Here is a 20,189-nt window from a genome sequence, read left to right as displayed (position 1 = left end):
GGCCCCGGCGCAGGGGAGGCGGGACGAGGCTCCCTTCTCCCTCCGCCCTCCTCTCTACAGGAGAAGACTGGGTCTGAGCTGGGGTTCAGCGGGGTGCAGCAGTTATCATACACCAGCAAAAAAAGAAAAGTAGGCAGACTGACTTCAGCACTGCCTATAGCCACTATATAATCATTTTGGGGGGTGTTTTCTGAGAAAAGAGACCTGATTCCAGTCTAATCCTGGCGTGGAAAGATGTAGGTCATATAATGCCTAGCTGCAAAAGGAGGCCAACCTCCCCGTGCTGATCTGTGGCTTCACTGGCAGTGTGGCTGTGCGGGGGCCTATGGATGGTGCTGGCAAGATCTGAGGAGCAAAGCACTGGGGCCTGTGGCTGAGAGGAGCAGCCCTTCTGCTGGGACAGATGCTTCTGTCTTGCCCAGAGATGCTGACAAGTCCCTCTGCCCCAGGAAGGGAAGCCCACTCCTCTCTCGGACTCAGGCCTGTGCTGTTCCCCCCGCCCGACCCCAGCCCGGCAAGGCCCACTCACAGATGACGATGAGGATCATACAGAAGAGCTGAATGCCCGAGCCCAGCAGGGAGCTGAGGATCATGGGGTACTGGGGGGGCCTGAAGACGTCACCGTGCACCAGCTTCCAGCCAGACTCTTCCATGGTGTCTTCCTGCAGCAAAGCGCCAGAGAGTAAGGTTCTTCCTGGGCTCCAAGGAGGCAGCTCCTGCAGGGACCACCCCTAGGACCCACATCCTCTGATCGGGGTTGAGGGTGCCTCAGATGTGTCAACCAGCTCCACTCTTACACAGGAGTGTGAGTGAGAAAGTACTTCTCAGAGAACTGTCACATGGGGAAAGGAGGCCACTAACGTGAGCAGACAGCCATATGAAAGGAAAATTTCCTCCCCACATGCCACAAACCTACTGCATGAAAAAATAATGTAAACCAACACACTAAAACACTGTGATAGTTTTGAGTGGTATATTTACAAGTTTTTTTTTTTTTACTGATTATAAAAATGATATAAACACATCTTATTTTACTGTGCTTCATTTTACAGCACTTCACAGATACTGTAATTTTTACAAATCGAAGGTCTGTAGCAACTTGCATCAAGCCAAGTCTACCGGCACTATTTTTCCAAAAGCATTTCCTCCCTTCATGTCTCTGCATCACACTTTAGTAACTCTTGCAATATTTCAAAACTTTTCATTATTATTATATTTGCTATAGTGATCTATTCTCAATAATCTTTTTTTTTTTTCTAATTATTAGTTAGCAGCACCAAGTCTTAGCTGTGGCACACAGGTTGCAGCACACAGGATCTTTAGTTGCAGCATGTGGGATCTAGTTCCCTGACCAGGGATGGAACCTGGGCTCCCTGCATTGGGAGCATGGAGTCCCAGCCACTAGACCACTGAGGATCAGTGATCTTTGATATTACTACTGCAATGGTTTGAGGCTGCCATAAACTGTACCCATAAAGATGGCAAACAAACAATAAACGTATGGTCTGAATGCTCCATCTCTCTCCCTCTTCTTCAGCTTCCCTATTCCCCAAGGCATAATATTGACATTAGGCCAATTAATAACCCTACAATGGCCTCTAAATGTGTAAGTAAGAGGAAGCGTTACATGTCTCTCACTTTAAATCAAAAGCTAGAAATGATTAAGCTTAGAGAGGAAAGTCTGTCAAAGGCTCAGACAGGCCAAAAACTAGACCTCTTGCACAAAATATTCAGCCAAGTTGTGAAAGCAAAAGAAAAGTTCTTCAAGGAAATTAAAAGTGCAACTCTGGCAAATATAGGAATAAGAAAGCAAAGCAGTCTTATAGCTATTATGGAGAAAGTCTGAGTGGTCTGGAGAGATCAACCCAGCCATAAGATCCCATTAAGCCAAAGCCTCATCCAGAGCAAGGCCCAACCCTCTTTAATTGTGTGAAGGGTGAGACAGGTGACGAAGCTGCAGAAGAAAAGTCTGAAGTTAGCAGAGGTTCGTTCATGAGGTTTAAGGAGAGAAGCCCATCTCTATAACACAGAAGTGCAAAGTGAAGCAGCAAGTGATGATGGAGAAGCTGCAGCGAGTTATCCAGAAGATCTAGCTACATTAACAGTGGCTGCACTGAACAGACTTTCAATATAGACAAAACAGCCTCTGACTGGAAGAAGATGCCACCTCTGACTTTCATAGCTAGAGAGAAGTCAAGCCTGGCTTCAAAGGACAGCCTGACTCTCTGTTACAGGTTCATGTAGCTGGTGACTTTAAGTTGAAGCCAGTGCTCATTTACCATTCCGAAAATCCTGAGGCCTTGAAGAAGTACGTTAAATCCACTCTGTCTAGATGACAGCACATCTATTTACAACGTGGTTTACTGAATACTTTAAGCCCACTGTAGAGACCTACTGCTCAGAAAAAAAAAAAAAAAGACTCCTTTCAAAGTATTACTGCTCATTGACAAAGTACTTGATCACCCAGGAGCTCTGCTGGAGAGGTACAGTGAGATTAATGTTATCTTCATGCCCGCTAACACCCATTCTGCAGCCCATGGGTGAAGGCATTGTTTTGACTTTGCAGTCTTATTTAAGAAACATATTTCATTACGCTGCTATAAGACAGTGTGATTCCTCTGATGGATCTGGGCAAAGTAAATTGAAAACCTTCTGGAAAGGATTCACCATTCTAATGCTGTTGGTTTTTTGTTTTTGTTTTGCTAAACTGCACCGTGTGGAATCTTAGTTCCCCAACAAGAGATTGAACCTGCGCACCCTGCACTGGAAGCACGGAGTCTTAACCCCTGGACCACCAGGGAAGTCCCAGGATTCATCATTCTAGATGCCATTAAGTGATTCATAGGAAGAGGTCAAAATATGAACATTAACAGAAGTATTGATGAAGTTGATTCCAAGCTTCATGGATGAAATTGTGAGGTTCAAGGTTTCAGAAGTGACTGCAGATGCAGTGGAAGCAGCAAGAGAACTAGAATTACGAGTGGAGCCTAAAGACTGGACTGAACTGCTGCCATCTCATGGTAAAATCCTAACAGGTAAGGGGCTCTTTCTTATGGAGGAGCAAAGAAAATGATTTCTTTTTTTTTTTTTTTTGAAAATGATTTCTTGAGGTGGAATCTACTCCTGGTGAAGAGGCTGTGAGAATTTAGCAAATTTCACTGCTGTCTTATTTTAAGAAACTGCCACAACCACCCCAAGCTTCAGCAGCCAACACTCTGATCAGTCAGTAGCCATTAACATTGAGGCCAGATAAAGATAATGATTAGATAAAGGCTCAGATGTTGGTTAGCATTTTTTAGCCCTTAAGTATTTTTAAATTAAGGTACTTCTTTAGACATACTGCTACTGCACACTTAATAGACAACAGTATAGTATAAACATAACTTTCATATGCACTGGGAAACCAAAAATTTGTCTCACTTGCTTTATTGTAATAATCACTTTATTGTGATGGCCTAGGACTGAGTCCACAATCTCTCTGTGTATGTCTGTATGTACTCTTACATGCGTAATAAAGTTAAAAAAAATTCTTTAGTATGATACTCGAATGAACAAAAAGTAGTAAATGTGTATCACAGACAATTTTTTAAAAATCCAGAAAGATTGAACAAAAAATATAAAACTCGTAAACGCTTAAGGATTAAAAACTAAAACCAGAAAAATACAAAAATGATTTATATACTTAATAATACTGTGTTTTGATCTATTTCCTTAGCCCTTTAGATATATACATGTGTGTATGTGTATATAGCTTTTAACAGTAAAACTGGGATCATACTGTATTTACTTGGTTACTTTCAGCTGAGGGATGGTCGTGAGCATTACCTCATGTCAGTACACACTCTCTACAATTACTATTTAATAGCTGTACAATTTTTCACTGTACAGCTATATTATACTATAACCAAGTTATTATTATGGGATATCAGTCTATATTCAGTTTATTTAAATTATGAACAAGTCTGCTGTAAATATTTCTAGATCAAATTTTTGTGGTTTTGATGCTCAGGGAACTAAGATCCTACATGCCGTATGGTGATGCCAAAAAAAAAAAAAAAGTTAACTTTTTGACAGTTTATGAAACTTACTGTCAATTGACTACTTTTCAGAAAATTACCAGTTTACACTTGTATAGGTGGCATGAAAGGTGCTTATTTCACATTAACCTTGCCAACAATTAATACTATATATACAGAGCTGTGCTGATTTGAAGGTCCAGAACTGTCTTCTGATGACTGAACCTGCATGTGGGGGGCCTGATGTTGTGGTTTAGTTGCTAAGTTGTGTCCAACTCTTTTGAAACCCCATGGACTGTAGCCTGCCAGGTTCCTCTAGCCATGGGATTTCCCAGGCAAGAATACTGGAATGCATTGCCATTTCCTTCTACAGGGGCTCCTCCCGACCCAGGGATTGATCCTGTGTCTCCTGCACTGGGAGGTGGATTCTTTACCACTGAGCCACCAGAGAAGCCCATGTTGGGGACTTATGCCTAAGATAAAAACACTTTTTCACATGTTTCTTAGCCATGTATCCTTGTCTGTATTTTTTTGTTCATCAGCACCTTAGAGAATTTTAGTGTTTTTTAATACCAGTTCTTTTAACCATCATCTTCCTTTTTAAAAACATTTATTTTTAATTGGAGGATAATTACTTCACAATATTGTGTAACTATCATCTTCTAAAATATTTGTTGCATATATTGTTTGCCATTTTACTTTTCTGTTTTATTTTGACATAAAGGATTATGTATGTCAAATCAATATCAATCAAATATCATATAGTATTTGTATGTCATCAAATCAATCCAGTTTTCTTCCATTATGAAAGCTTGGAAATTAGAAAGCTGGGCTTCCCTGGTGGTCCAGTGGGTAAGAATTTGCCTGCCAATGCAGGAAACAAAGGTTCAATCCCTGGCCTGGGAACATGCCACATGCTGCAGGGCAACTAAGCCCGTGTGCCCTAGAGTCTGTGCTCTGCAAAAAGAGAAGCCACCACAATGAGAAGCCCTCACGCTGCAATGGAGAGCGGCCCTCGATCGCCACAACTAGTCAAAGTCTGTGTGGAGCAATGAAGACCCAGCACAGACAAACACAAACATAAAATAAAATAAAAAAGCAAAATAAAATGAGAAAATCTATCCCAGTCACTTTGAGTCATTAAACGTTTTGTTTTCCTTTTCAATACTTTCAAGGTTTGTGCTATGAATGATCACACAGCCCTCCCCCCCGCACGCCCAGTCCTGGTCTGGGGGGCCTGGAGCTCTGCTGCTAGGCCACCCTCCCTCTGCAAGTCCATCCCTCCCCAGCCAAGACCTCGTACAATGTCATCCTCCTTATTATAGTTGGCGATGTCCTTCCGCAGGGTCCGAATGATAATCATGCTCAGGATGCCTGAAACAAATGGGGGGCGGGGAGGAAGAGAAGCCGTCAGCACTGCCAGCTGAGTCTTCTGCGCTGCTGGTCCCCCCTGCATGTGTGGCTTTCTTCAGTGGGAACTGGCTATGCAGTGGCCTCAGGTCCTCTCCTGGGCAGGGCTCCAGCTCAGCAACCAGGGGCGGAGCAAACAGAGGGTCACCCCTCAAGTGTGGGGGGAGGAATGAGCTGCTGGGATTGATGGAGGCTGTCACAGGACACTGCTTCCACTCTAGGGAGAACAGCATCCCTGTTCCTCCAGTGGTTGGTCTTTCTAACTTCCCCAGGCTCACCTCTCTGGTCATTTATTGCTGTTGGTTATCAGGTCATGGCCCATCTCCCTCTCACCTGTGTGCCTATAACCCAGGCTACTCCTTTTGCCTTAACTCCTACTCATACTTCAAGACATCTCCTCTTGACACACCCCAAACAGTTCAGAGGCCCCCATCGGCACTGGCACGGGCTGTTTCTCTCTAGGCAGCGGTATAGCGGCTAAGACAACAGATTATCGGACCCTGAGCTAACTTACTGCTTTTAGGCTTGGCTGGAAGGAGGAGGGAGGCTTGTGAAGTGTTTATTTGCACCACAGCTGGTCCCAGGGTAAATGTTTAATGAAGACAACATTATCTTTACTTCCTCTCTGATACTGAATAGATCAGTTATATCCACTGCCCTCCCGCCCTCATGTCATCTGGCTTCTCACCAAGTTTGTCCCACAGCAGGGCTGTGTGACCCTGGCTAGAAGAGTCCTTCCCTGGGTCTCTGAATGCGGCTCCTTGTTCAGGGAGGTCTTCTCTAAGGCAGCCTTCACCCTCTCCTCACTTAGCACTACCTGGAACTCCATCACTCTGGGGCTTTTCTGTCTCTCTCCTACCACCTGAGCATAGACTGAGGGGAGAGGCTGGGTTAGTTTTGCTCAACACCATATCCAGCATGTGGCTGGGGCCCCAAAAGGGTGAGCAATGACGAACCCTCGTTGAATGAACCAGCGGAGGTGTGTGTGAGGAGAGGCGCGGTCTTCCCCAAGGAGCCCTCCAGAGTAGAGGCTGAGTCTTGTTCACCTCTGTGTACCTGACGCCCCCACAGAGCCCTGATGTCCGTTTCTGACCCACACTGGGCTCCAAGAACACCCTAGAAGTCCCCCGTGAGCAATGTGACACCTCAGCCCCTTGTTCTTTCCACCCTCCAGCCCACAGCTCTCACCTGACAGGAAGAAGACCACCACGACGGAGTTAATGATAGAAAACCAGTGGATCTGCACATCACTCATGGTGAGGTAAGTGTCCCAGCGAGAGGCCCACTTGATGTCACTTTCCTGGCGGTGGGGAGGAAGTGCTTGAGAGCCAAGCCTCCTGCTTGACCTCTCCCGCTCAGCCGAGCCCTCCTCCCCTACAGCTGTGGCTGCAGCCCCTTCTCACCTCCCAGTGCACAGAGTACGTGAAGTACAGCTGATTCTCCTTGGTGGGGTCAATTTCTTGGGGCGAGGAGTTGGTACCCTCAGGCAGGGTGCATGAGCTCTTCTCGTCTGCTTTGAGGTCTGCGAGAGACAGAGACTCAGTCTGTTCCTGGGAGGGCAGGTGCCACTACCCAGGGACTGTTCTGGGGGCGTACATGGGGGTGGCGTGCTGCTGAGAAGAGGCTGGGAGAAGAGCTGGCAACGACAGCTTTAAAACTGTGCTCCCTGGAGCCCTGACTTTTCAAAGAGCCTCAGGGGTTGCAGAGAGGTGCGTGCAGGGAGTGCGTGTGAGTCCCTGTTTCGTCAAACAGATTCTTCCTTCACTCGTAGCAAATATCCACCTGCTTGTTCAGTTGGTCCCATTCAACACACAGACCCCGCCAGCCCACTGTCTCACACGCTTCCTCGCTCATTCAGTCCCCAGAGTCCCGGCGCTCCAGCAATCAGTCCTCAGTCACTTTCTCCCTCCACTTACTCATCCATTCATCCTGCCATCGTCCATTCATTCAGTAACAAACATACAATAAGCAGGCGCCTACTGCCTGCCTGGTACTGGGCTAAAAACAGTGAGAAAACAAGACAGGGTCTCTAACCTCGAAGAACCACGGGGGCAGCAGCTGCTGTCAAACACTCACACAGTGAACGTCAGGCTGCGCCCACAACACTGACGGGAGGAGAGGCAGTCTGCGCCCCGAAAGCACAGGGTCTACATTTTACAAGAGACTTCTGAGTATTATTTTGTTTGTCTGAATACCAGGTTCCACACCTTAAAAAAAAAGTCCCGAAACCCACCACCACGGTGGACAGAAGACCAGGCCTACTAAGTGGAAGTGCGCTCTGTGGTGAGCCAGGGCTGCCAGGCGAGGTGAAGCCGGACTAGGTTCAGTCAGGCCCAGAGGGCTGGGCCTGGGCTCTCAAATTCCCACAGGACAGCTGACCCTGGGCCAACTTTAGTCTACGCCACTCACTCACCCGCAGAAGCACAAACACTGAGACTGGCTGCCCAACAGCTCTGTCTGTACCTCTGGCCCTTGTTCTTGAGCTGGCTGGTTCTTATGATGGGCCCAGCCAAGCCCAATTGCTGTTTGGTCATGGCCAAGTCGCCGAGCTCTCTGAGCCTCTGGTTCCCATCATAATCAGAACACACCTCCCCGGTGGCTGGGAGGGGGTCAACCGGCAGGTGCCAGGCCAGGGCTCAGCGTGTCAGCTCTCCCCTTGTCCCTGCTTTCTCTAACGGGAATGCAGCGACCCTAGCTTGGCTGGGCCCCTATCAGCCACGTCAGGAGTCAAGGGCGCAGAGGCCCCGGGCATGGAAGCCCAGGCCCGCCCAGCCCTGCCCCCTGGCCACACCTACCCACTCACCCTCCAGCCTGATGCTCTGGGGAATCACCTCGAAGCGGACGACGCGGTACGTGTGCTCCCGGTCCTCTTCCAGGTCCTCCCGGTGGTAGTAGAGGATGAACGAGAGGTGGTTGTGCAGGTAGATCTGAGCAGGGCAACACAGGCGACGAAGGAGCTGGAGCCAGGGAACCACCAGCAAACCCACACAGGCAGGCCGGCCAGGTATTCGGTCCCTTCCCGCATTTAACAGACCCAGCCGCACCAACCTTCCAAATACACTGCTCTCACAGCAGTCCGTTACTCATGAACCCTCCAGGGCTCAATGGGGCTTACTAAAGTCCAGACCCACAGGCTGGGATTCAAGGCCCTCTGTCCTGTAACCCTGACATACATTCTCAGACAGGTTAGTTCAACTGTTCCCCTGGATGTCTCCCTGCCTCGTGAACGGTCCCCACCCTGAACTCCGTTCACAGCGTTCACTTCAACTAGAATGCCATCCCGACTTCATGCAGCTCAAGCCTCTCTAGTTTTCAAGGCCCACCTCCTCCGTGACACCCTGGATGCACGGACCCTCCCTCTGAACTCCTCTGGCACTGCCCGTGGGACTGGAATTGGGGCTCAAGCCCCAGGGCCTCTCACTGTCAGTTCTCGCCCCAGTTATGACAGAAGCCCTTGGAGGACAGTGACTGTGCCTCGGAAGAAGTGTGCTTGTTCTTTACTCCCTAAGTAATGTGTGTTCAGTTTGGAAAACGACGAAGATAAGAGAATCCCCATTACAATCAGCACCACTAGCGTATTTCTCAGTGGCTGTGCTGCAGAGTGCTTACACAGATTGTCTGATATACTCTGCACGACCCCCCAAAGGGCAGGTATGGCTATCACATACATTTTATAGAAAAGGAACACAAAGCTTAGAGAGGTGAAAGAAGTAGGATTAGGGTCACTCATCAACTAGTAAGGCAGGATTCAAAACCCAGAGAACCTGTATGCTCTTGACCACCACTTAGCTCACTCTCTAACACACTGACGAAATTCCAGATTTTTTTTGGAGGTGGGGGTGGGGTGGGCAGAGTTACTCTTATAATCCATATGATCATATAGTTATACAGAATCTGAGGTTTCAGGCACTGCACTTTCCACTTCCTCTGTAGCATCTGCTAGCGCCCTGCCCACCAGCACCCAAACTTCCGACAGACCACACCTGGGGGCACCAGCAGGAACTTGCCATGGCCATCCCTGTATTTTCTGTTCTAAGCCTAGAGCTGTAGGTTTCCCCCTGCTCTGTGGCCCCAAGTGCTCATGACTGGGGCGTGGCTCCCCAGCCCTCTCAGCACACTAGGGCATTCCAATACCTTGTTGACGTCTGTGAAGCCGAGCCGGTAGCCGTGTTCAAACTGCACATCTTTCTCCTTCTTCTTGTCGTCGCCATCGCGGTTGGAGTAGAGCTCCAGCCGGGTGGCCACGGGCAGGTTGTCCGCAATGCTGGAAACCCAAGGCCCCGCTCAGTCCCTCAGACTGCCACTCCCTCAGGGCCCTCCCCTCTGGGAACCCAAGGCTGGCGGGAAGCAGAGGACAACTCACAGGTGGACGTAGTAGTCCTCTGAGATCCGCTCAGCCACGAGCCGGCTCTGCTCCACGGTCAGGGTCACTGGCTTGTTGGACTGGCCGCACAGAACCTCACACTTCTTCTCACTGTTCATGAGAACCTGGAAAGGGGTGTTGACAATCCGGTCCCCTCTCAGCACCTCTCCTGCCATAAGAGAGACAGATGGAGCTCAGAGCTTCAGCCCCGAGGTTGCTGAGGTCAGCAGACCCACGGAGACACAGGGCCCACCTGGAAGGCTTCCAGCAGTCCTGCAGCCTGGCACACTCAATGTGATACCCCGCCTGTTCAGGCCAAGCTTGCCCACCTGACCCCACCTGTTGCCCCCGCCTCCCTTTTGTGCTCTAGCACCTCTAGACTCTTCAGGGCACATCAAACATGCCCCGTCACCCCATGCCTCTGAGCCGCATTATCATTTCCTTTGCCAATCCCTGCCCCACATTCCTGGGAAACTTTCTCAACCTGCAGGCTCAGCTTTTATTCCACTCTCTGGAAGCCCTTCCTGACCTCCTTGAGGCTCAGCTCGTCTCTCTCCTTGGACTGCCCTCAGCACAGAGGGAGCATCGTATGATGGTAAAGCGAGGATTACTGAACCGTGGCTCTGCAGCTTACTAGCTCAGCAGTCCTGGAAAGTAATTTAACCTCAACGAGGCTCAATTTCCTCATCTGCAAAATGGGAATAACAGTACCCATCTCATAGGACTACAGTGAGAAACACAGAGTAGGAAGGCAACAAATACTACTTCTGTCACCAGCATCACCTCTGCACCTTTTCATACGTCAGTGCTGTGATTCTGCACAGTGTACTGATGGTCCAAGTTTCTGCCCTGCTACCTGATTATGAGCTCTTCAAGGGCACATGATTTATTTCCATGTCTTCAGATCCCGGTTTAGGCAGGGAGGGAGGCAGCGTAAAATCCAGCACTGGAGATTTTTAGCCAAAACATCTTACTTAAGGAACTGGCACACCCTTGCACACCTATGACCTCAGAAAAATCTGTTGCCAGGTGTCCTGTGAGCAGGCACCAAGCAGTCAGGGACTAAACCCAACAGCGCTTTCATGTGGAGCCATTCTGACAATTCTACTGGGATGAGGAGGAACTGGGGTGAGCTGAAGGAGACGAACCAAAGCCCATAGGCTTTGCACTAATGCCTGAACCCACACCTGGTCTAACGGCCTGTCAGAGTGGACCTGCCTGATGTGGGACTCCTGGCCTAGTCATTTGTTTGTTTGCTCATTTGTTCCTTCTAAACTGGGTACTGGTTATATGCTGGGCTCTGAAGACACACTGTTGTACAGACATATTCATGGAGCTTACGGTCTAGTAGGAACACACTGACTAAGCAATCAGGACAATGAGAAGACATGGTGCAATAAGAGGAACTGGCTCGAGACGTGGGAAGCAGGCCTAGGACAGCTTCTTGGAAGCAGTGATACTTGAAGTGAGCTCTAAAGGAAGAGGATTAGAGAGACAGAAAGACAGGGAAAGGCTAGTCTAGACAGAAGGAACAGTATGTGCAAAGGGTCCTTTCTCGGGGGAAGAGTTGGGGGAAGAGGAGACGACAGGGTAAACTTGAGAGGCCTGTATGGCTGCAGTGCAGACAGCAAGGGTGACCTGAGGTGAGTCAGAGAGACTGGCCAGAGCTGGACCTTAGGGGGCCTGTGGGCCACACAGAAGTTTGATCTTCATCCAGAGAGCAACAAAAATCAATAAAGGGTTTCTAATGGGGCAGCAGAAGCCATTATCTGATTCTGGTAACAGATCAGTCTGGCTATTTTGTCAAGAAAACATCAGAGATGCAAGGAACTGTCTGGGGTGATGGCAGGCACTGTGCAAGCGAACAGTGATGGTGGCTGCATTCCAGGGTGTGGGGAGGGTGGAAACAAGTACACGATCAGGAGCTACCAAGAGGTGAAATCTAGGGGGCTTGGTACTGATTGATACAAAGGATGAGTGAGGAAGACGGGTGCATATCAGAAAGACTCTGAGGCTTCTACAACCAAGTTCTAGCTCAAGTCCCCAGGCTCCTTCCTCTACCACATGCCCTACCGCCCACTTGTCTTCAGTGAGGTCAACAGGGGACTCACTTGAGGAAAGGAAGAACATACAGAGAGAGGAACAGGGCTGCAGATCTAGTAAGACAGGTATCACTTCTCAATATTTAGAAATTAGATTTAAACCAAGAAGGAGGACACAGTGGTCTACAACAGCTCATTTCTAATAGAGAAGTATTCCTTTTAACTTTTAAAGCTGGGAGCAGTCAGCAAGCCACACTAAACGAACAGCAGGCTAAGTGGCCACTCGAAGAGAGAATGACACTGTCCTCTAGCACATCCGCTGCAGATGTCCCCTCACAAGCCCCCTACCATATGAATCTTTATCGGTAAACTCATCTGAGAATCAGGAGCACAGCCCTCAGACAGCCCAAATGAACCTTTCTGGAAAAGGCAGTCTGGACAACAGAAAAGTGAAAGTCCAAGTGTTACTTGCTCAGTCTTGTCCAACTCTTTGTGACTCCATGCACTGTAGCCCACAAGTCTCCTCTGCCCCTGGAATTCTCCAAGCAAGAATACTGGAGTGGGTTGCCATGCCCTCCTCCAGGGGATCTTCCCAACCCAGGGATAGGACCCAGGTCTCCTACATTGCAGGCGGATTCTTTACCAGGTGAGCCGCCAACAGAAAGAACTGTTTTAGAGTTAAAAAACTTGGGTTAAGGGAACTTCCTGGTGGTCCAGTGGCTAAGACTCTGTGTTCCCCATGCAGGGGGCCCAGGCTCTATCCCTGCTCAGGGAACTAGATCCCAGATGCTGCAATTCAAGATCCTGCACGCTGCAAGTAAGACCTGGCGCAGCCAAATCAGTAAGTAAAAATAAATAGTAAAAAGAGAAACAAAACAAACCTGGGTTAAAATCACCACCCCCTGACCATGAGCAACTTTTTCAAACCTCTGAAGCTGCTGTGCCCTCTACTCTGGCATGGAGGCCAGCGTACCTGGCTGTGCAGTCACAGTGGGAACCAACTGAGGCGGTACACAGACTGTGCTGCCTGAGGCTCTGGACCCTGAAGCCACAGTTCTTGGGCTCTGCCAGCAACTCGGTGAGTAACCTGAGGCAAGTGACTTCACCTCCTGTGGCTCACTTCCCTTGTCCATGACAAGTGGATTTTAAGAGTAGCTACCTCAGAGGGCTGTTGTGAAAATTAACTAAGTTAAAGCACAGACAGGCTCAGAACCCTGGCTCATTGTGAGAGCCATGTAAGGACTAACGGTGATGATAATGATGACGAAGAGAACAAGGCCTGCAACCCAACAGGCATTCGCTCAAGGCTGTTTCTGCTCCACTCAGGGAGGACAGTTAACTTTAACTGAATGATGACGATGTGTGAGAGGCTGGGTCAGAAGTGGCAGAGAAAGACAGAGAAATGTAGGACATGATCCCATTGCTCAAAGAGCCTCTGGGCCACAGAGGGAGGCACTACACAAAGATGGAATAAGATACAGTGTGGCAGGATAACTTCTGTACACTCCAGTTTCCATTTCCATGAGGCAGGAACATTCCCTAGCTTCACGGAGGTTCAGATCACCTAGTATCACACTGAGGTGTGCCCAACTGTTGAGTTTTGGGCTGTGGACAAATCCACACCAGCTCACGGGAAGGGAGGAGCTGCTGTGAGGGGTCTGGAGGACAAAGCAGGTCAGGATTCCTGGTAGCAGCAGGGTGCTGGGAACATGGCGTGATGTAGAGAGAAAAAAGGTTAAGCGGGACTTGCTTAGTGGTCCAATGGTTAAGAATCCACCTGCCAACGCAGAGAACGTGGGTTTGAGCTCTGGTCTGGGAAGATTCCATGTGCTGCAGTGCAACTAAGCCCATGCACAACTACTGAGCCCACACTGTAGCATCCACGAGCTGCATGCAACTGCTGAGCCCACGTGCCACACTGCTGAGCCCGGGCGCTGCAACCAGACAGCCGTCCCCACTTGCCGCAACTAGAGGAAGCCTGCGTACAGCAACAGAGACCCAGCACGGCCAAAAGTGAATAACAAGGGAATGATTCTAAAAAACAGGAAAAGAAGGGTATGCAGCAGGTGAGCAGGAACAGCCTGGGCCCTAAGATCAACCTCCGTTCAACAGCATCAGGGGAGACTTGGGGACTGGTGGTGTTGCCTGCTTTAGGTCAAAGTCTGCCCCAGCTGGCCTGGGATGCCCGATACCCAACAGGAGGTACAGACACTGGCTAGAGGTTCTGGAAACATCAGAACCATGTTCAGCCCCGACAGAGAAGGCGGCCCTTTTAGGGGCTTGCTCAATAACCAGTTCTCTCCTTCCCGCTCCCTAAGCTGTAAGAGAAGAAGAAAGTCTCTTCATTTTCTCAAAGTCGGTGGGGTGGAGGGACATCCTTCCAATTTTTTATCTCCAGGACTTAAAGTGAGACAGGCACAAAGTACTAATAATCATGTCCTCAACAGAGTCCTCCAAACATTTTTTCTTTTAAGCCTGAAATTCTACCAAATGAAGAATTATTTGAATTAAAGTAAAACGGCTGCTATTTATGAACACATATGCCAGACACTCTGGTGGCTGCTTCACACATTATTTGAGGCGAGGCCTGAACAGCTTAGCAAGAACTATAGTGATGTCTGCTTCCATCAAGGCCAGAGATAATCACTCACTCTTAATTAAAAGGAGAGCACGTTACAGAAGCCATGAGAGACAGAAGGGGATATCTGGAAATCAAGAAGAGCCAGTCTGAACAGTAGCCAAGGGCTCCAACTCTGAAGCCTGACTACAGAGATTCCAAGTCCAGCTTAGCTATTAATTTACAGTATAACCAGTGACAAGTTACTTAATCTGTAAAAACAGGAATAAATACAACTACCTCCTTCAGGATGTTGTGAAGATTAAACGAGCTAATATATAAACAAACTATGTAGAATGGCGTCCAGCACACAGTATGTGCTATCTAAGGGTTAACTGCTATTATCATTATGAAAAGATCTGAGTTCCTCTTTGCGACAGGGTAACAGCAGTGCCAGAGAAGAACTTACCCAGATTCTCTGCCTTGTAGGTTATTTTGTTGGGCTGGCAGAAGGGCAGCGAGTAGTATTCGTAAGGTAGCTGGGTGCGAGAGCTGGTGAGCTTCACAGCCTGGTGGGAGAAGAGAGGCCATTATTCCTCAACCCAGAAAACAAGGGGACCTTCTACAATCCTCCCTGGTACCCACTCATCTTCAGTATACTCAGTATTATTATCTAAAAAGCAAACTAACTGCAGCAGACACAACTTTGGTATACTATAAATATACTCTACAATTCTGAATTATTTCACAGCTCACTAGTTTCAGACTGCATTATAGATTTTGTTTAAAATTACAACCAAATCCAATATATACTCAGAGTCCTTAACATGTTGATATTCTTTGACCCTATAATTTCACTTCTGGGTATCTTTCCTAAGGAAGTAACTCCAAATGAGGGAAAACACGTCAGGAACAAAGAGCTCACTCCTCATTCCTAACCACAGTGGACTTCTGCCTCTATTTCCTTGAGCCTGACCCGTCCCCTCCGCCTCCAGCTTGGAACCCTGCTCCTCTTGGCTTGATTCTGGCTCCTCCTCACATTTGCACGCTCAGTCTCTTCAGTCATGTCCGACTCTTTGCAACCCCATGGACTGTATGTAGCCCACCAGGCTCCTCTGTCCATGGGATTCTGCAGACAAGAGTATTGGAGTGGGTTGCCATTCCCTCCTCCGGGGGATTTTCCTGACCCAGGGATCGAACCCCTGTCTCCTCCTGCACTGTAGGCAGATTCTTTACTGCTGAGCCACTGGGGTTTCAGCTGAAATTCTTCACCTTTGAGTCCTTTCCTAATCATCTTACCAAAGGAATTCCCTCACTTCCTCTACTTCAACACTCCTAGTTATCTTTGTAGCATGTCTGGTAAAATATAATTATTTGATTTTTTTTTTTCCCAAAAGAAATCAGCCTCCCCTACTGGAATTTAAGATTTAAGGTTCATGAGGGCAAGGACCGTATGTATCTTGCTCACCTATGTAGCCACTGTGCCTACAGATCTAGGCATATAGGAGGTGCTCACCAAATGTCTGCACAATGGAAAACGAGAGGAAAATAGCAGAAAAACAGCTAAAAGCTCCATTATGGGAAACTGGCCAATAAATCATAAATTAGTCATTCAATTAAATATTATGCAACCATTAAAGATGAAGTTTAAGAAGACCATGAAGGAGAACATTTAGGAACTGATGCAAGAATGTAGCTCTGGAAACAGTGACAGCCACAGACTACTCCCCAAATCACGGATAAAATAGAACCAATCAAAATGCTGCAAAAAATAAATTTTAAATGCAACTAAAATTATCTTTGCTGTTTAGACTCTATTGACCATTCCTTATACACCATCTCAAAGTATAAATAATTTTAAAAATCCAGGTCCAATCCTTACTTAAAACTCTTGTTTTGGAATTAGGAATTTTTCTAATTTTAAGAGAGCAATGTGGTTTTATAACACCTCCCAGCTGGATATGGAGTAGTACCCCACATTCAATGACTGTTTGTACAAAGAAATGTAAAAATAATTATACTAAATGGGACAAATAAAGTCAATAAAAAAATTCAGGTCAGGTCTTGCCTACAATGAATTTAGAAAAACCCTGGTTTCAGAGCTTTTTTAGATGTTGGATTGAGAACTGGGGGCCTCTATGAAGCATTTCATAAATTGCTTGAAGCAAAATAATCAAAAAGTTATTATCTGTTGTAACTGCCTATTATTTTGTGTCTCGTAATATTCTCTCCTCTTGGACAATCAAAAAAGAATCCACATTACAAAGAGACAGTCTCACCTTTATGTCCCCTCCCGCCCTCTCTCTTCCCACCCACACGTATGTTCTCACACACCCAGCTTGGCAGGACTGAAGCCAGAACCACCCAGCCTTCCCCACACCACAAGCTTTGCTCTGGAGGGGGCTTCTGGCTGAGGCACTGGGAGGAAGGTCCTGCAGTGGTGAAGAGCTAGGCTCTGAAACTAACCCTATGTCTCTATCACAATGTATCCTTGGGCAAGATGGTTCACTTCCTTGGGCCTCAGTTTTCATAACTGTAAAATGTTCAGTAAATCTCTAAAATATACAGTAATCTGCCTCAGAGGGCTCTTGACAGGGGCATCTTGAGCTAAGCCACGCATAATGCCTGGCATGTTACTTTGATTATTGCTCCCCAAAATTACAAACGGACTTGCAAGGAAGAGGGATGCTCACAGCAATGCAACACATGGAATGGAGCCTTTGCTTGTTACACTACATAGCTCCAAATGCACTTTCTAACAGTAATTCATCATGTGTATTTACCCACCCTGCCAGGCTACGTACTAGGAGCTGGTGACACAGCAGTAACCAAAAAAGATAAAATTCCAGCCCTTCTAGAACTTGATTTGTGATAGTTTTCGATTTTCCACAAATGCATCATATTTTTAACCTCTAAATCAGTTAACTCCCCCTAGATAATGCAAAGTTGCCTGAATCTAATGCCCCAAGTAAGCATGACATGTAGCAATTTATAATTTTGCAAATACCCAAAATGTGGTGGCAAACAAAGGCATGTGTAGTACACGACAGCGCGTCCCAGCCCTTCAGGACCCTCTGGTCTTCTGCTCTCCCTTTTGAACACCGGATGCTTAGGATGAAAACTGTATTTTCTTACAAGCTCTCTGCTTTGCTTTTGCACAGATCAGTAGAGATGTGGTTTCCCAAGAACACAATAATGAAGTAAGAAATGTACATTTTAGGAGCAGAATTTATTTTCATAACTTTATAAATTTTGCTAGCCCTTTTTACAGAATTGCTAAGGATTTGAAGGACTACTAAAAATTTCAACTATTTTGCCTATGGGGGACTGATATAGTCAAGAAGCTGGGGGTTTATGGAAGTGCGAGAATGCCAAGTATACTAGGCTGTAAACACTGCACAGAGAAAAAGACTAAGAAAAATATCCAGAAGCATTAGGAGCAGTTGTATTTGGGTGATGGCTTACTCCTTGGAAGGAAAGTTATGACCAACCTAGACAGCATATTAAAAAGCAGCGACATTACTTTGCCAACAATGGTCTGTCTAGTCAAGGCTATGGTTTTTCCAGTGGTCAAGTATGGATGTGAGAGTTGGACTATAAAGAAAGCTGAGTGCCGAAGAATTGATGCTTTTGAATTGTGGTGTCAGAGAAGACTCTTGAGAGTCCCTTGGACTGCAAGGAAATCCAACCAGTTCATCCTAAAGGAGATCAGTCCTGAGTGTTCATTGGAAGGACTGATGTTGAGGCTGAAACTCCAATACTTTGGCCACCTGATGCAAAGAGCTGACTCATTTGAAAAGACCCTGATGCTGAGAAAGACCGAGGGCAGGAGAAGGGGACAACAGAGGATGAGATGGTTGGATGGCATCATCGACTCAATGGACATGGATTTGGGTAGACTCCAGGAGCTGGTGATGGACAGGGAGGCCTGGCGTGCTGTGGTTCAGGGGTCGCAAAGAGTCAGACATGATTGAGCGACTGAACTGAGAGAGGAGTTCCTTTAGCTGGGAGCTCTGGTACAAGGCGGCAGCCCTCCCTGGTGGCTGGTCCTCGCGCCTTAATATAAGACAGCTTTGCAGGGCCAGCCACTGCAGTGCCAGAGTTTTCCAAGGGACTCTGCTGTATCATAGTTCAAGGTCTCCCTCTGCTCAGTCCTGCTTCGCTCATTCCCTCTCAAGTGCCGACCCTGAGTGCCTAGACAATAAATCTCATGTAGCAAAGCTCCACCTCAGAGTTTAATTCTGGGGAAAACTAAATACAAAAAGGTCCACCATCAACCCCCTGCCCTATTTGGGGCTTTGAGAATGCCACTCAGAGTCTGTTGTTATAGGAGACATTACCCAAGGTGTCAGACTGTCCACTGCCCCTGATCAATCATATTTTAAAATGACTCTCCCATAATCTCTGTCACAAGTGACTGACACGGAAGTGGGCACCTAAGCTGAAGAAGTGAGGTGGCCTGGACTCTGATTTAGGACAATGCTTTCCAAACCCTAATCATTCATGTACTGACTTGCCCTATCTACCTAACATTTATTCTACTATTTGCTTGGGTATGATTCATTTTTAGATAAATACACTCATTTAAGAAACAAACATTTTATCTCGATTAAAAATGGAAAACCAACGATAGTCATGAAATCATGAGCTGAAGTAATCGCTATATTTTATAGTATAATTAAAAGAAAACAGTTATTAAAATATATTTGTTAGCAACTTAAAATTATCTCATATACCACCACTCAGATATGCAGTGCATAGTTAAGAAATACTAAACCACAGAATCCTGGCAGAAGCTAAAACTGAAAAAACAGAATCCATAATAGGCTGCGTGCACACATCTGATATGAATTATGCAGAGAAAGCTGGCGACAGAGAGGAGGATGTGCGTGCACGTGTGCCACAGTCGCATCTGACTCCTTGTGACCGCGGGGACTGTAGCCCGCCAGGCTCCTCTGTCCATGGGATTTCCCAGGCAAGAATACTGGAGTGGGTGGCCACTGCCTTCTCCAGGGGATCTTCCTGACCCAAGGATTGAACTCGAGTCTCCTGCTTGGCCGGCAGATTCTTTACCACTGCACCACCTGGGAAGCCCAGAGGATGGAACAGCCCCAAAAGGGAGGCAGAAACATCACTGAGGAGGAGGCAGGTAGAGAGACAGAGACACAGAAAGAGAGACAGAAAGACACAGAAGTAAGTATAGGAGAAAGACATGGAGACACCTGTGAAAGTCAAAGTAGAGAAACAAAGACACTGAAAGAACCAGAAATAGAGCCAGAGCCAGAAAGAGAAAGAGAGAGAGGAACACAGAGAGAGAACGCACAGAATCCCAGAGGGAGACGGAGAGCAGGAGATCCTGGAACTGCGGGGCCCTGGGGGTGGGCGGGGGGGGCGGCGCGGACTCCTTCCAGCTCTGAGCCGGGACCCTCTTGCTCTCAGGCTGACTGGTCTGTGATCTCTGCAACCACAGGAGGGACGTGACCGCTCACTGTGCTCCTGCAGCCAGGTCCCTGGCCCAGCACAGAGGCTTCCATAGACCCGGAACACACTTACCTTGATCTCAACAGGATCGTTCTGGTGGAAGTTGATTGGTGCGACCCCAGGAACGTAGAAGGCCCCTGTGCCACACGTGAGCGAGAAAAGCAGTAGGGACCACGGCAACCAATCCTGCTTGGAAGAAGAGAGGCAGCAGTCAGACCAGAGGAAAGAAGTGAACAACCCTCTGCGGCACCCTCATGTCTGCTGCAAGTGACCCCATCTTACCTCCACTCTGAGAAGCCTGAGCACCTCCCTAAGAACTG

At 47.5% G+C, this 20,189-nt stretch overlaps 1 protein-coding gene across 4 annotated transcripts in view; it reads right to left on the bottom strand.

Annotated features, from left to right (window-relative positions):
* The window catches only part of TM9SF4 (transmembrane 9 superfamily member 4), a 53,264-nt gene that overhangs the window by 12,744 nt on the left and 20,331 nt on the right, over positions 1–20,189 (bottom strand). For 2 of the 4 annotated variants that reach the window (XM_069548300.1, XM_069548301.1), the window contains exons 2-10: positions 19,942–20,055; positions 14,858–14,957; positions 9,790–9,958; positions 9,561–9,690; positions 8,230–8,353; positions 6,830–6,948; positions 6,615–6,726; positions 5,320–5,390; positions 530–662 (exon numbers count right to left, since the gene is read on the bottom strand). In XM_069548300.1, the coding sequence (XP_069404401.1) occupies positions 530–662; positions 5,320–5,390; positions 6,615–6,726; positions 6,830–6,948; positions 8,230–8,353; positions 9,561–9,690; positions 9,790–9,958; positions 14,858–14,957; positions 19,942–20,055 (1,072 nt within the window). The remainder of the gene's footprint in view (positions 1–529; positions 663–5,319; positions 5,391–6,614; positions 6,727–6,829; positions 6,949–8,229; positions 8,354–9,560; positions 9,691–9,789; positions 9,959–14,857; positions 14,958–19,941; positions 20,056–20,189) is intronic. The other 2 variants (XM_069548302.1, XM_069548303.1) reach the window with 1 other exon arrangement.

Source organism: Ovis canadensis, chromosome 13 (assembly GCF_042477335.2).
Source record: "Ovis canadensis isolate MfBH-ARS-UI-01 breed Bighorn chromosome 13, ARS-UI_OviCan_v2, whole genome shotgun sequence".
NCBI classification, from domain to species: domain Eukaryota; kingdom Metazoa; phylum Chordata; class Mammalia; order Artiodactyla; family Bovidae; genus Ovis; species Ovis canadensis.
This window is presented reverse-complemented; position numbering and strand designations above follow the sequence as displayed.